General features: G+C 38.9%; 2 protein-coding genes across 3 annotated transcripts; both read left to right on the top strand.

Annotated features, from left to right (window-relative positions):
• The first annotated feature begins 896 nt into the window (after positions 1-896).
• On the top strand, positions 897-6,509 carry si:dkeyp-110g5.4 (uncharacterized protein LOC561637 homolog). 2 transcript variants are annotated; one of them, XM_062427635.1, is made up of 4 exons: positions 897-1,057; positions 3,893-4,451; positions 4,761-4,883; positions 5,810-6,509. In XM_062427635.1, the coding sequence occupies exons 2-4, from the start codon at positions 3,906-3,908 to the stop codon at positions 6,176-6,178; spliced, it is 1,038 nt and encodes a 345-aa protein (XP_062283619.1). In that variant the 5' UTR covers positions 897-1,057; positions 3,893-3,905; the 3' UTR covers positions 6,179-6,509. The 2 variants fall into 2 exon arrangements, with proteins under 2 accessions (XP_062283619.1, XP_062283618.1); XM_062427634.1 differs by lacking the exon at positions 897-1,057 and adding an exon at positions 1,782-1,810.
• Positions 6,510-9,386: 2,877 nt separating this feature from the next.
• Positions 9,387-13,696, top strand: igf3 (insulin-like growth factor 3). The gene is made up of 4 exons (XM_062426529.1): positions 9,387-9,440; positions 11,220-11,364; positions 12,727-12,914; positions 13,481-13,696. The coding sequence occupies exons 1-4, from the start codon at positions 9,396-9,398 to the stop codon at positions 13,694-13,696; spliced, it is 594 nt and encodes a 197-aa protein (XP_062282513.1). The 5' UTR covers positions 9,387-9,395.
• Positions 13,697-14,030: the final 334 nt, after the last annotated feature.

Below are 14,030 nucleotides of genomic sequence, written 5' to 3'. Positions count from 1 at the left end.
AATGGTTGGATTGGGAACCCATATATGCATAATGTCTCCACCGCTAGCTCTCCGCTAGTGTTGCCTTTTAAAAACCATTGATTTCCCAGGATTCCCTGGAAAATTGGCTTCTTTTCCCGGGATTTAAAATGTCTTATTTTCGGGGAAAAATATTAATCCCTAGTGTGCATGCGTGACCAAGTGTACCGTACTCAAGCACACCTTTTCCAACCGTACCGTGCCAGGGAAGTGTACCGTACTCAAGCACGGTACACTTGCACTCACACTAGCCAAATAATCCGGACTTTAGGGGGCAAACGTGCTTGGGCACGGTACGATTGCCTAGTGTGAGTACACCCTTAGTGATGGGCAATCCGGCTCTTTTCAAAGAATCGGCTCTTTTGGCTCGGCTCCCTTAGAAGAGCCAGCTCTTACGGCTCCCAAACGGCTCTTCATTTAGTATCACTCTGAGCGTTCTATTTTAGCCTGATTTAGCAATTATGAATGGTTTGTGTATTGGTAAGCAAGTTTTCATTCAGTGTTTTCATAAAAGCCTTATTTGTATGCATTTTTTTCATTACAAAAAAAATACAGTTACTTTTGTTTAACATTTTAATCAAACCTTTGAACACCTGAAAAACTTTGAACTGAACACAGAACAACTGAAAACATTGACATGCTTGCACTCAAATCCTCCTCTGTCTCTGTCTCTGCTGTGTGTATCTGGCCTGTACCACTACACTTACTGTCTTTGGAGCGTCTGCCCCCGTTCCTTCTTTCACATAATGGTATGATCCTAGTCTGTCCTCGCATGTGATTGGCCGAATGGTGTGCCCATCAAAATAAACTTCCGCCCCTGCCTGCATGGATTCTCAGCGGACTGCTCAGCAGGAGGCTTAAGATTCGGCTCTCTCCGATGGGCATCAGCTCTTCTCGTTCACTACAAAGCATCGAACGACACATCACTGGAGTAGTGAGCGGAGCATCAGAGAAGCTGTGTGTGTGTGTTTTTACCTTCAGCTCTGAAACTACATCCAACGACGGGAAAGGATTTAAAGTTGTTTGATAATTGACTGAGGTATGAACGGTAGTATTTAGAGTGTTGATCATTGTTATTAAACATTTAATGAAGTGTTTAAGTTTTACGGTAAACTAAGATTCGTTTTACGGAAATCGAAACCTATCGGCTTCGGGTCAGTGTGTTAGTCACGTGTCATTTTCACCCGCTATTTGTTGATATTCACACGCGACCCCGTTAATGACTGTTTTGATAGAAAATGTGGAAAGAAACGAATTCATTTAGTTACTTTCAGTCTAGTCTTCCTAGCTATAGGTTGCATTCATGTTACCGTAAAGCTAACATGAGTGACGATAATAAAGCTAACATTAGCAGTACATTGAACAAAAACAGTAAAATTTGCTCCATATTCGTCCAGTCATCAATATCAGGCCTCAAGCGGGGCATATGAGGCTTTATATTATACACAAACAATAAAAGTTAGGTGTGGTGAGCAGACGACTCTCATTTAGGTAGATAACGTGTTCTTCCGCCACAGAAATGTATCCAAAAGATGTTCAAGAATATAGGCCCTCTCTCAGCAGAGACTGGGACTAGAAATGCAGAGAATGTTTACAGATGCTCTGGTTGCATGTGGGTGAAAGTCTAGATGTTACAATACTGGTTGTTGATGAAGTACTGAAACTACATTTTATACTGTCTCCAGTGTCAAAACAATAACAACTTTTCTGTTTTTATGCAGCACATATCTGAAAATAACTCCCAGAAAACTTGAGGTCTGCTTCAACTCTGTTTAAAACTTAAGACTTTAATGTAAGCGTGCTTCAGTCCACTTTGCCAAAATGAAAATGAAACCATACAGCAGTGGTGACCAACCCTGCTCCTGGAGAGCTTCTGTATTGCACTTCTGCATGTTTTAGGTATCTCCCCACTCTAGGCTTACACACCTGGGGGGTTTTCCAGAAAGCGGGTTATGTGGAAAACTCTGTGTTATCCGTTCCAGAAAGAGAATTAACTGAAACTCTGAGACAATCACCATGGTAACTGACTGTGTGAATATAACCTGCTCGCTGGCAGGTTTTCTTAAAGAAAATATATATTATTATATTTTTAATAATGTTCCCTTTAATTATGTAAGTTTAGCATCCGTTTTTTTCTCGTTTCTGTCTCCTCCCACCTGAAGCAAGCTGACAAACATGGGTTGTTCGTTTCTTCACAATCCAATAGATATCGAGGCAGAATTAATTAGCTATGCCTTATGTGGAGAGATGTATTCAGGGCTCAATTGGATGTGCTTTCATTCAGAGATGAATATCTGTTAGAACGGTATCACTGTTCATTACACTCAATCATTTCTTAACATTGTCCGGCCATATCTGCCTTCTTGTTAATCTAATTTTTAGGGAGTATTTTATTTAATATTCATGTAGGGCCTACACATCGTCACATGTTAGTCTTAAAATCAATGACTCCAATATGTATAATAAGTAAAATTGTGTTAAATAAAAGTGTTAAAATAGTGTAAGCAGGATATTAGATGAGAGGACATATGTGTTAAACAGCTTTCTGTTGGGGGTTTAAATTACTACATGTTGAAATAGCCACTGAATAAATATTAACTTAGTTTAATAGCCTACGTCAACTATGAATAAAATCAAAACGAGGTACAATCATAACCCAGCAAAATGTGCCTTACTTTTCTGAATTATGTTTTTTTAATTTCATTTTTAGGTGTTTCCAAACACGTTACACCACTTTTTCACCTGTATGCTACAATTTTAAGTGAGGTTAAATGTAAGTCAGTGGAGTAGTGCATTCAAACTTAAGCATTGACTCAGGCAGCAGTTTTCTCCCATGCTGCTTCTCTCTCCTTAGCGTCTACAGCGGTGTTACTTTTTGTGAAATATATGATCATATTCACCACAGGCCTGCAGGGGGAGCTCCAGTTCCAGTGAGGTGACGTAACTCGAGCATTTTTTCTCAGTAATTGCCATGGTGAATCAAGGTATCGGGGCTCCATTGATGATGGCTTTGTATAGTGGTCATGCATGCGCTAAACTCAAGGTTAACATACTCAGAGTTGATTTACCTAATTCAGATCAGCTGTTCTGGAACCGGATACTCAGAGTAAGTCAACTCAGAGTTCAGGGTTAGACTCAGAGTTTGTTGAACCTCCTACCTGGAGTACCCCCCTGATTCTAATTATAAAGTTGTTATCAAACCCTTTGACAAGCTTCATCTACCTAAAACATGCAGGGTAGTAGCTCTCCAGAATCAGGGTTGGTGACCACTGCTCTACAGCTTTAACTCATTCACTCTACAAGCACGGGCAGCTTGTTTAATATTTTAACCAATGAGGAGCCAGAGTTTACTGCAGTTGTTATGGGTCCTCATTCACAGCTCAGTCACACAGCTGGAAATGCACTAATTATATTTAGCTAAGAATTTTTTTTAAAACAGTCAACAAAAAAACATGCATGTATTAAACTTGAATTAAGAAAAAATATCAAATATACATAAAATGCTGCTTATATAACTTCAACAAATTTAAAAAAAAATATCGGACATCATATTCACCAATACTGATATATCTGCGATAGGCCGATATTTGCCATTAATATCGACTGACCGATATATCGGTGGGGCTCCAGTGTAGAGTGTTCACACTGTTCTCACACAACACGATACACAAGGGGAACAGGAGCAGCTTGCAATTAACACAGTTCAGACTGATTGTAGATGATGGTCAAATAACTTAAAATATGATTCAATCTTATGTTAATATGATGCTATAAAGTCAATATTGTTAATATTTGTTATGGTGTATGGACTGGCTAGCTTTAAAGATACCTGTGAGCCAGCAGTCTAACTGGTTAAGTCTTTATGTGTCCACAGGGATATACACAGCATGGATCTTCTTCAACTTGAACTCTACATCCCAGAAGAGGCTGAGGTGAAAAACATCCCCATGCAGAGCTTACCAAACTCAGTGCTCAGAAGAATGGGCCTGCCCCCGCCTGCATCTAAGGGCTCCAATGCTCCTGCAGACCCTCAAGAAGTCATATGGATTTGTCCAACAGTCATACGGAAGAAAGAGCAGACCCCAGCCTCCCAAACAGGAAACAGTGAGACAGAAAACATGTCATTAAAAGTCTCCAGAGAGTTTCGGGATGCACCGGGTCCCATCCAAATGTCTGTTGTTTCCTCCAACTGCACAGCTTATAAACTGCTGCAGAACATGATGCCTGGAAAGAAGGTCTCCAAACGCACCTCTAATACACCCCCCTTAACTCAGGGCCCACCGATCAAAACCCAACAAGATGTTATTGTCCTCTACCACAAACGCATTTACCTGATTGTCAAGAACCCCAAACGGCAGAGACCTGAACCAAAGCCGGAGGCCTGGTCCTCCCGCCAGTCAGCATCAGCTGTGTCATGTGACAGCCAGGAGAAGGTACTGATGATTACTGTAGCATCACTCTGTAAGTGTGTGGCGACTGAGCTCAGTTGGATTTCTGTTAAGTACCCAGCTTCACAGTGATTCATATGGTGGACCAACCAGCATTACTATGCACACACACACTTTGAGCCAAGCCACTGGCATAGTAATGTTGGTCTCTGTCCGCAGACGGGATATTAGAGGGACTGAAGACCTCTTTAGCTTTGCTTTTTGAAAAAATGTTAAACTTTTAAATCCAATGTTTGACAGTTCCTCTTTCAGTAACATGTCTCTGTCTGTTCTCTCCTCTTCTTGCATCTGCAGGCTTCTCTTGAACCTGAAGACAAAGAACTACAAGGGAAGAGAATGCGTGTCACTTCCCCAAAACGCCATCTACTCACCAAACCAGATAAGCCCTCCACCAATAAGAGGCTGCACACACATCAGGTGAATATTGTAATACTAGTTTTATAATCTAGCTACCAAAACTAAGAATACGAGAGACTGTTATGACATGACACATTTGAAAAGTAAAATGAGTAGCGCATGCTATTGGGCCCAGGAAGTCTACCATCATGCACTTGGATGAACAGATTAAAAAGTGTGTTTGTAGCTGACATTTAGAGGAAATACAGAAGCAGTGCAGATAATCACCACTTATCTCTCCATTCCATTTCAACTCATACAGTCCAGAATCAATTGGATTTCAATACAAATAAATAATAATGTGGCACACCCAAAATAGGGTAACCACATTTATATTGTAAGATTTTGTTAATATCACAGTTATTTTTGTTATTGTATATATTGAAGTTTCCAATTAGTTGTCTTGTGGTGCTCCGTTTATGTTGGAAATCGGGGGGGGGGAGACTTTTTTGTTTTCATGAGTTGCTCCGGGGAACGGTTAGGGGGCGCAACTGCTGCCGCTTCCTCAGAGGCAATCTGGACAGGAAACGCAACAAACTGTGTCCTCATTCCTCTGCTTTACCTGCTTTATACAGGTACATATTTGTTACCGTGGCCCCCCATCCCTGGGACCCGTAACAATAACATTGTACAAAGCTCTTTCTTCTACTTGGTTCCCACACATCCTGTTAGCATGTCCTGCACTCTAGTGGCCAGAGAGGTGCAAAACACCCAGAATTAGAAAACTCCATAGTCCTTACTGGGTACACTGAGACCTCACAAACACTGGAAGCTCCCAGCACTCAGCTCTCTGCTTTAATTAACCTTTGCTTTGGTTCAGTGGCAATAATGTGTCTACTGGATTTCTGATTTATCATGTAGCATCAGTACGGATCCCTCATGATCTGTGAATCTTGTTTATTTGAGGACTCTGGGATGTGACACAGTGTCCTTTATATTTCCTTCAGGAGCTGCTAAATGACAACAAGTTAAACAACAGGCGTGCTAGAAGAAGGCGGACCATTGGCTTGCCTACTCCAGTGGACCAGGAGGAGGAGGCCAACAATGTCAGTGATGAATGTGAGACACAAGACCTGCACAGTCCACAAGCTGAGATATCCTCTTCCCTAAACTACCGTATGGACAAAAAAATGCAAAGAGAATATCAGAATGACAACTATAGCTGTACCAGCAGGGTTCCTCAGAGTGCATCTGTTGACTTGCCATCACAACAGCAGTCATGTGACTTCGCAGCGCTGGCACAGAGTGAGAAGATTGCCAAACTGAAAGCCAAACTCAAACAACCTAACCCGCACAACAAGCAGTCGACTAAATGATACAATCAGAGTGAATAAAAGTAATGATGCTCCAGTTAAGGAAAAGAAAACTTAAATTCAGTTTGTTAAATATTATTTGACTTGTTCATGAGGCCAGAGGATCATTTTTCATCATGTTGGTTTGTAGGTTAATCTGTCAGTTCTTTTTCTTCAGTGTTTTTTGGTGTAATCTGGTATTTCGTGGTGTGTTGTAACAACTAGAATGTTTGAACCAAATCAAGACAGACAGAAGATGTTGCATAATCTTTACAGATTGTAAAGCCTGCTGAGATCAGTCTTTATCAAGGACAGAGATTCTTTTTGTTTGTTATGTAAGACGGTCAAAAATACATTTACGTCAGCACAATTACTCTCGTTTCTCTTTCATATGCACACACACACACACACACACACACACACACACACACACACACTGACCTACCTGTCAGTGGGTATAATGTTTTGACTGATACATACATAAAATATACCTGCACTTAATCCTCTTATGGAAAAGGAGGGATGGCATTAAATCTGCTTCACACCTGCTGCCAAACACTGGTGGACAGATGTGAAGTACATTTACTCAACTACTATATTTGTACAATTTTGAGATTCTATGAAATATGGAACTGATAGTCTCACTTTATTTTAAGGCTACCATCGGTAACTTTAATGTCCCCAATGTTACTTTATACTTCCACTTCACTACATCTCAGAGGGAAATATTGTACTTTCTACTCCACTACATTTATTTGACAGCTTTAGTTACTTTTCAGATGAAGATTTGACACAATGGATAATATAACACGCTTTTAAAATACAAAACATCCCTTAGCAAAAAGTAGTATACTTGAAGTTCATTTTATTAAGTATGCTTGAGTGTAAGTATAAGTATAGCAAGTATACTACGGACCATGTACTTGTAGTGTACTAGAAGGTATACTAATTTAATACCTCTTTGGACTAAATTGGAACATTTTTAAGTTTATATAAGTATACTTTATAAGGTCATTTAAAGTTTACAAAAGTACACTTTCAAGTATACAACAAGTACACAATCTATATACTACTAGTGTACTAGGTATATACTTCTAGTCCACATTTTAGTTAATTAAAGTATAGCACAAGTACACTTCTATATACTGCCATTGTACTAGTTCTATACTATATGATCTTCTATATACTGCCATTGTACTAGTTATATACTATATGATGTTGAACATATAAGTTTATAACAGGGGTAATACCTCAAAGCTAATGTGTGTAGTGAAAAACATTTTTATTCTGCTAAATGAAATGTAAGCACGAGTCAATGACTTGACCTTATTCTGTACTTGGATCAAGATATACTAAGTATTAGTACTTTGTGGCAGAAAGAAGTAAAAAGTATACTAAAGTACAAGTAGAAGCTAAGTATTAAAGTATAAGTGTAAGTCTTAGTATTAATGTACTTAGTCTTAGACTTTTCAGTATAAGCCAAGTATACTTCACTATACTATTCTTAAGTATATAAAATATAGTATATAAAAAGTAGACTTCAAGTATACTGCCTCAGTTTTAGTATAAAATAAGTATACTCGTAGTACACTTGAATAAACTACTTTTTGCAACGGGATTGTTAAAGATTCAAGATTCAATTTTATTGTCATTCACTATAGCATCCAAGATGCAAAGAGAATGAAATGATGAAAAAAACTGTCAAACGTGCACATAAATAAGTAATATTGCACATTTTCATAACAGCTTCCTGATTACAGATGAGAGAACAAAGCACAGTCAGAGGTCTATGGCCTGTTTAGCCCCTGGCATTAACATATATCTCATGATTTGATCACAAGTGTGATCTGATAACTCACACCACTTACTGAGGTGGTCTGGGACACATTTGACCACATATCTTTAGTTGTGTAAACACTGATCAGGAAAATACCCCAGCAGTGCAGGTGGAGCACAGATTGACATGGTTGGAGTAATATGAACAGTTAGAATATCTCCTAGATGTATATTAAATCTTGAAACAATTTTATTAGCTCTTTAGCCCTCACTAAAAACACATCTTACGCTTGTCTGACTGATGTAATAACTGTGTGGGGCCTTTTGACCTTCTGTAGAAGTGATGTAGGCAGCAACAAAATCTGGACACTAGTGTTAAACTCGAGACACATAATAGAGACAGGTGTGAACAGCAATGTGTCTCAGCTGTCCTATTGTGATCGGATCACCTGAGACACATGTTAATGCCAGGTGTAAACTGGGCCTATGAGTTGTTAACAGCTCCACCAAATAGTGATTTTTCCCTCTAAACTTCTCACATGCTTTCATTTCAATAAATGTTCAAATGATCCAATATTTCAGCAAAAATCAAAGATTAGAGAAAAACACATTTGTGTATCAGAACCATTAATCATCTCACCACCCCTCACATTTATCTGCTGACCCTTTGGAGGACATACAGGACTTTTACTTGTAATGTAATGGTACTTTACATATCTGTTTTGGTACTTTTAGGATCTGAATACTTCTTTCACTGAGAAAGAACACTATCTTACTTTTTAAAGATACCAACAAAAAACAGAACAATCTTTCTGGTTTAACTCTCTGTCTCATTGCTGCATCACTTCCTCTTTATCAGTTTTTCAGCCAATGACTTACGAGCTTACATCATGAGGCTTTAGTTTTCATCTCTCCTCATTGGTCATCTCACCTGCATTCAACTGGTCATTTTGGAGGCGAGAGTTTGTGGTGCTGTTCAATTGTGTTGCCTCATACTTCTTCATTCTGTCTTCATTCATATTAATGGGGTGGACAAAATATTAGAAACACCATTCAGTATGACCAATATAGCTCAACAGTGGCACAAACTACAGCCTGTGAAGTATAAAGTAGAATCAACACCTCTCTGAAACAGTTTCAACACAAACTGACCATCAAACTTTCATGAAGGTAGCATTTCATGCAGCGCTGTTGGATTAGACTGTTAGTTTTAATAAACTAGTGACTGAGTGTTTGTTGTCACGTATCATGTTTATGCCCACAGAACACATCAGAACAAGTTCACCCCCTCTGATGAGATGTGGAATCATCTGATACAAGTGAGATCTCGGCAAGAAACAGTGCGAGGAGTGGAGGGAGGAATCCTCTGTGCTGTTCAGCCCCCCCCCCCTTTCTGCAGCCACCAGCCCACACTGCCTGACTATATAAGACTGCAGGTCCGTTGAAGTCTGTCTGCACAGACAGGATGCACTCCTCACGCTGCCCTTCTGCAAGACCATTGACACTGAAGGTAAGACTCAGCCTGGCAGGGTTTACTGTAGCTGAACTGACATCACTGGACAAAATGATGATGGTTTTGCATGTGGGGAACAATTTGAATAGATCAGACAATGATTTGCTTCACTGAGCAGTGGTGCAGTGCAGGCAGCTGCACACAATATAGCTATTCTGCCAATAGTTTCCTTTAACTTTCCAGACAGGAGCTGATTTGTAAATGCAAATTCAAAGAAAGAATTCAGGAAATGATCATATAATTTGAAATATGATAAATAACATACAAAACATACAATTCAATCAATGTATAGTGAGTGGAATTTCCAACAATGACTGAGTAATGAATCAGCGTTGCTTATGTTTAGATGAAGCTTTTCATTCAGGGAATGGTAATCAAAAAGAAAACTCAACTCACTAAAGTCCAGTCTCAGAACTTTGTCTCTAGAATGCTGATAATTAGTATCAAATAACTGTTTAGAAAGAAACCTTTTATGAAAGAAATGATTATTATGAAATGGTGGTTGACAAAACAAGTGAATGTATGATTGACTGATATACTATATATTAATGTATATGATATGTTTCTATGTTTCTTTCAAGTTGCTCACTGACATTTCATACCCATCATAACATTTTTTTAAACTGTATATCATTATTACATTTACAACATGACAACAAGTTTATTGTTGGGGTCATGATAGCTTTTGCACCTAAAGACACAGTGATGTACAGTATATCTACTTTGTCATTACATTATGGTAAATGGTAAATGGTCTGTACTTATATAGCCTAGCGCTTTTCTAGTCTTTTCGACCACTCAAAGCTCTTTTACATTACGTCTCATTCACCCATTCACACACATTCATACACTGATGACAGGAGCTACCACACAGTGTTCCAACCTGCTCATCAGGAGGAAACTAACCATTCACACATTCATACACTGTTGGCACAGCAACAGGAGCAACTTGGGGTTCAGTATCTTGCCCAAGGACAGAAAAACATGGGGACTGGAGGAGCCAGGATCTCCTGAGCTAAAGTAGCCCCCGAATAAGTTATCCAGAAAAATATATTCATAGTGTACCTTTGTGATAAGTTAGCACTACAACACAGACTTCATTGTATGGATTTTGCACAGAATTTAACAAAAGTCACCACTGATCATTGCTCCAGTTTTAAAGAGCAGGGTGATAGCTTGGTTAAAAGTCATCCTATACAACCTCATGCAAAGAAATGTTTGACTCGCTATAATTTATTTTTCTAAATAATATTTGACACAATCATTATCTCCCTCCACAAAATGCTGTTTTAAATGTGTTGTTTTAGTTCTATTGTTTTGGCTTAAAACCTTCAAAAATAAAACGTTTGATTCTGTTGAGTGTGTCTCACCTCTCAGGATGATCTTTTTTTTAATCTACCAATTTCATGTATTATCAGAAACGTTTTGAAATACATTTGTATAATCTTATTAACGTGACAGAAAATGATGTCTCTCAGTCAGGATTAAAAAACTCACCATGTGTAATTTGTGTTGTTAAAAAGTCCCTGAAACAATACAGAGGACATAAGTGGACCCCTGATTGAGATGCCATACTAGACAAAAGCCCTCTAATACAACCTTGGCCAGTATATAGTATTTTGACATAATAATAATAATAGTAGTGATGTCAAGTTTTTGAGGTTGCATTAATCACTTGTTCATTACAGGCTAAATGAGAGTTTGTCTGTCTTTAACGAGCATGTTACAAGTCTTGTGTTTAAATAGCGTATTAAGAGTTTCTCCTCTTGTCTTCAGGTGTTGTGTGCTCGGATCTGTATGTTGTACTCTACCATGAGCCTGGTGGGCTGGCCGCTCGCCTCAGATGCAGCCAGACTCCGCTGTGGCTCCGACCTGCTCAGTGACCTTATATTTGTATGTGGTGATCGTGGAATCTATTTAGGTAAGTCTGTCCTCATGTTATCCATATCAAATGACATCTAAGAAACCTGTCCAGGAGATTTACAATATTCTTGTATACAAGTGGACATTTTGGCTTTACTGGAGGCACTTAAAGGAAAGGTCAAAAGATAATCAACATCATTTAGATTCATCCTCTGGGTAGGGTTAGGGGTTAGGGGTTAGGGATAGGGATGTAACTGATATTGAAGCTTGGTGCCGTGCTGAATGAGAAACTCAAATTAGGAACCATCTTGTGTGTAGCGTAGACAAAATAGCAAAGAGATGCAGTTGATTGTGTTTTCTACCCTAAATTTGAACAAATATACAAATATCTGATATTGTTCCCATAGCCAAATGTTATCAAGGTTATTTTACCCTGTATGTTCATAATTACACATGCACAGATGTATAACACAGATACAGTCATGGTCATCATGTCAGGTGGAAACACTGCACTACCTCTCTAGAAGTTATCAGCTCAACAACAACGAAATATGTCCTGTTCAATTATTTACATGAAGACTAGCCACAACACTCCTCTGCTCTACAGTGAGTCACAGCAGCAAGTCAGATAAACTCAGTTTCTAATGCAAAATAATATTTTATAATTGTTTTGTTTTTTTCATATAAGATTTCACAGTTTTTCACATTAGTGGTTTATCTTTAGGATATCCAAATCTTTGACATATAAATCAACTATTTATTTTTATAGAAATATAATATCTCTTCCTTTTCACACTGGGAATCATCAGGGCCCTTTCACCTGATTACCTTTCCCCTGTTCTAACCAAGGCCACCTTCTGCATCTGGTATCAGACTGGTAGCAATCCACCAAAATGGCAGTGTGCTCAGAACACTGTGCCTTAGTATGTGATAGCTTTATTGTTAAAACACTTGTTATCTGAGACCAGCTCAGCGTTCTGCTAATAACAAAGAAAGATATTGGAAAAGAGACACAATTCACAGTTTACCTTGCACTGGACGGTGTTGTGCGGTGGTGGAAGTAGTCTTTTACTGCTACCATTAGGAACACAATATCTCCTGAACCATGACAATGTAGTATCATGAAATATGATGGCTGATTTTTCATCAAATGTGTTAAGCACAGTTATTCTCCCCACATGATGAACCCTTTAGATTTGAATGTTCTCTCCTGTACGAAACCATCAGGATATTTTTCATTTGAGCAATTTGTATTGTGAAGTGTAATTAATACTGAAAAGGGCACAGGGGACACTTTTCCAGTCTATACAATAGTTAAAAAGGATTTTATTTGTCTGTTATCTATCTGTTTTTTTGGCCTAAGTAATGTTTTGTACAGTATGGAAGATTCCTATGCTTAAAATGTTTTCTCACTCTGCAGGTAAAGGTATGTGGTCAGGTTATGGTGCTCGGCCCAGAGGGAAGGGAATAGTGGACAAATGCTGCCGGTCGGTCGGCTGTGAACTGCATCATCTAGAGATGTATTGTGCTAAACCTAAGAGCCAGCAGCACACTACAGCTTACCCAACCACAACCACTGCACAGCTTACCAGCACACAAACAGACATGGTAAGAGCTCTAGAATACTAGTTTGATAAACAGTCTTAACTCTCCTCTCCTCTCCTTTCTCTCTCTCCTCTTTATCCCCATGCCACTGTCACCATGTGCTTCTCATGTGGGAATGTTGTGTGTCTTTAAATTAAATGAAAGATGTTGAGATGACTTTTATTGTGATTTGGTGCTATATATATATATATATGTATATATATAAAGACTGAATTAACTGATTGAACTCGAGGTCAACTTACTAGCTTTTATGGGAGTGTTGAACTACATTTCAGTGTTCAACAGCACACTGTTTGCCCAGTTATCAGAGGTTTGTTTGGGTGTTATTGAACACATATTAGTAAAGGTAAAGAATAGTTCAGTAGTTTGACGTTATGAAAATATTCATTTCCTTGCAGAGAATGAAATGAGAAGATTGATACCATACAAAAACACTCACACCATAACACAGCTGATGTCAGTGTTTAATCAAAGCTAATCAGTGCAGTACTTACACAGGGCCAAGGCTAGCTGCTGCAGCCAAACTACAAGTCCTTGAATCCCCTCTTTTTATTGTGTTTGTCTTGCAGGCACAACTGTTCCAAGAAGTATTTCATAAGAGACTTTTTGAGCACCTGGGAGCACCCAGCAGTCCAAAAAGGGCATCTTATAGAAAGAAAACACAGCCTTCACACCAACAGAAAAGCAAAGATTCATCATCACGCAGGAAGATGAACTCACAGCACACGACCAGCAGACCTTCTTCCACCTTCAGGAGTCCCCCTCAGAGAACAAACAACTTCTAATCATGACATTTGACCTCCTGAAAAGCTGAATATTTATATTAACTGAACTGGACCCAGCATGTTTTGAAGGCTGCTGCTGATTGTTGTGATGTGAAATTCTCTACTAAGTAGGGGCCCTATTCACAGAGCCCTGATAATCACATCGAAGCATCAGGAGATCAGCCGATCTGGAGGGAGTCAAAGGGTTGCCAGGTGACTCAACGAAAAAAAAGTGGGAGCCACATTGGATGTTCTCAGCTTTAGACAACAATAGAGACATCACCACTGGGTTTGTGTGGAATGGTGTTTGTTTATTTAATATTTAGCAGCCTGTAAGAATGATATTGCATCCATC

Source organism: Scomber scombrus, chromosome 10 (genome assembly GCF_963691925.1).
Source record: "Scomber scombrus chromosome 10, fScoSco1.1, whole genome shotgun sequence".
Lineage (NCBI taxonomy): Eukaryota > Metazoa > Chordata > Actinopteri > Scombriformes > Scombridae > Scomber > Scomber scombrus.
Note: the sequence above shows the minus strand (reverse complement) of the source record. Positions and strands in the feature narration are given on the sequence as shown.

Excerpts from the sequence above, each read along its gene's own strand:
- igf3 (XM_062426529.1), top strand. The coding sequence starts at position 9,396 with ATGCACTCCTCACGCTGCCCTTCTGCAAGACCATTGACACTGAAG. Across the intron at positions 9,441-11,219 it reads CAAGACCATTGACACTGAAG|GTGTTGTGTGCTCGGATCTG; the intron begins GTAAGACTCAGC and ends TCTTGTCTTCAG. Across the intron at positions 12,915-13,480 it reads CCAGCACACAAACAGACATG|GCACAACTGTTCCAAGAAGT; the intron begins GTAAGAGCTCTA and ends TTTGTCTTGCAG.
- si:dkeyp-110g5.4 (XM_062427634.1), top strand. Across the intron at positions 4,452-4,760 it reads CATGTGACAGCCAGGAGAAG|GCTTCTCTTGAACCTGAAGA; the intron begins GTACTGATGATT and ends TTGCATCTGCAG. Across the intron at positions 4,884-5,809 it reads AGAGGCTGCACACACATCAG|GAGCTGCTAAATGACAACAA; the intron begins GTGAATATTGTA and ends TATTTCCTTCAG.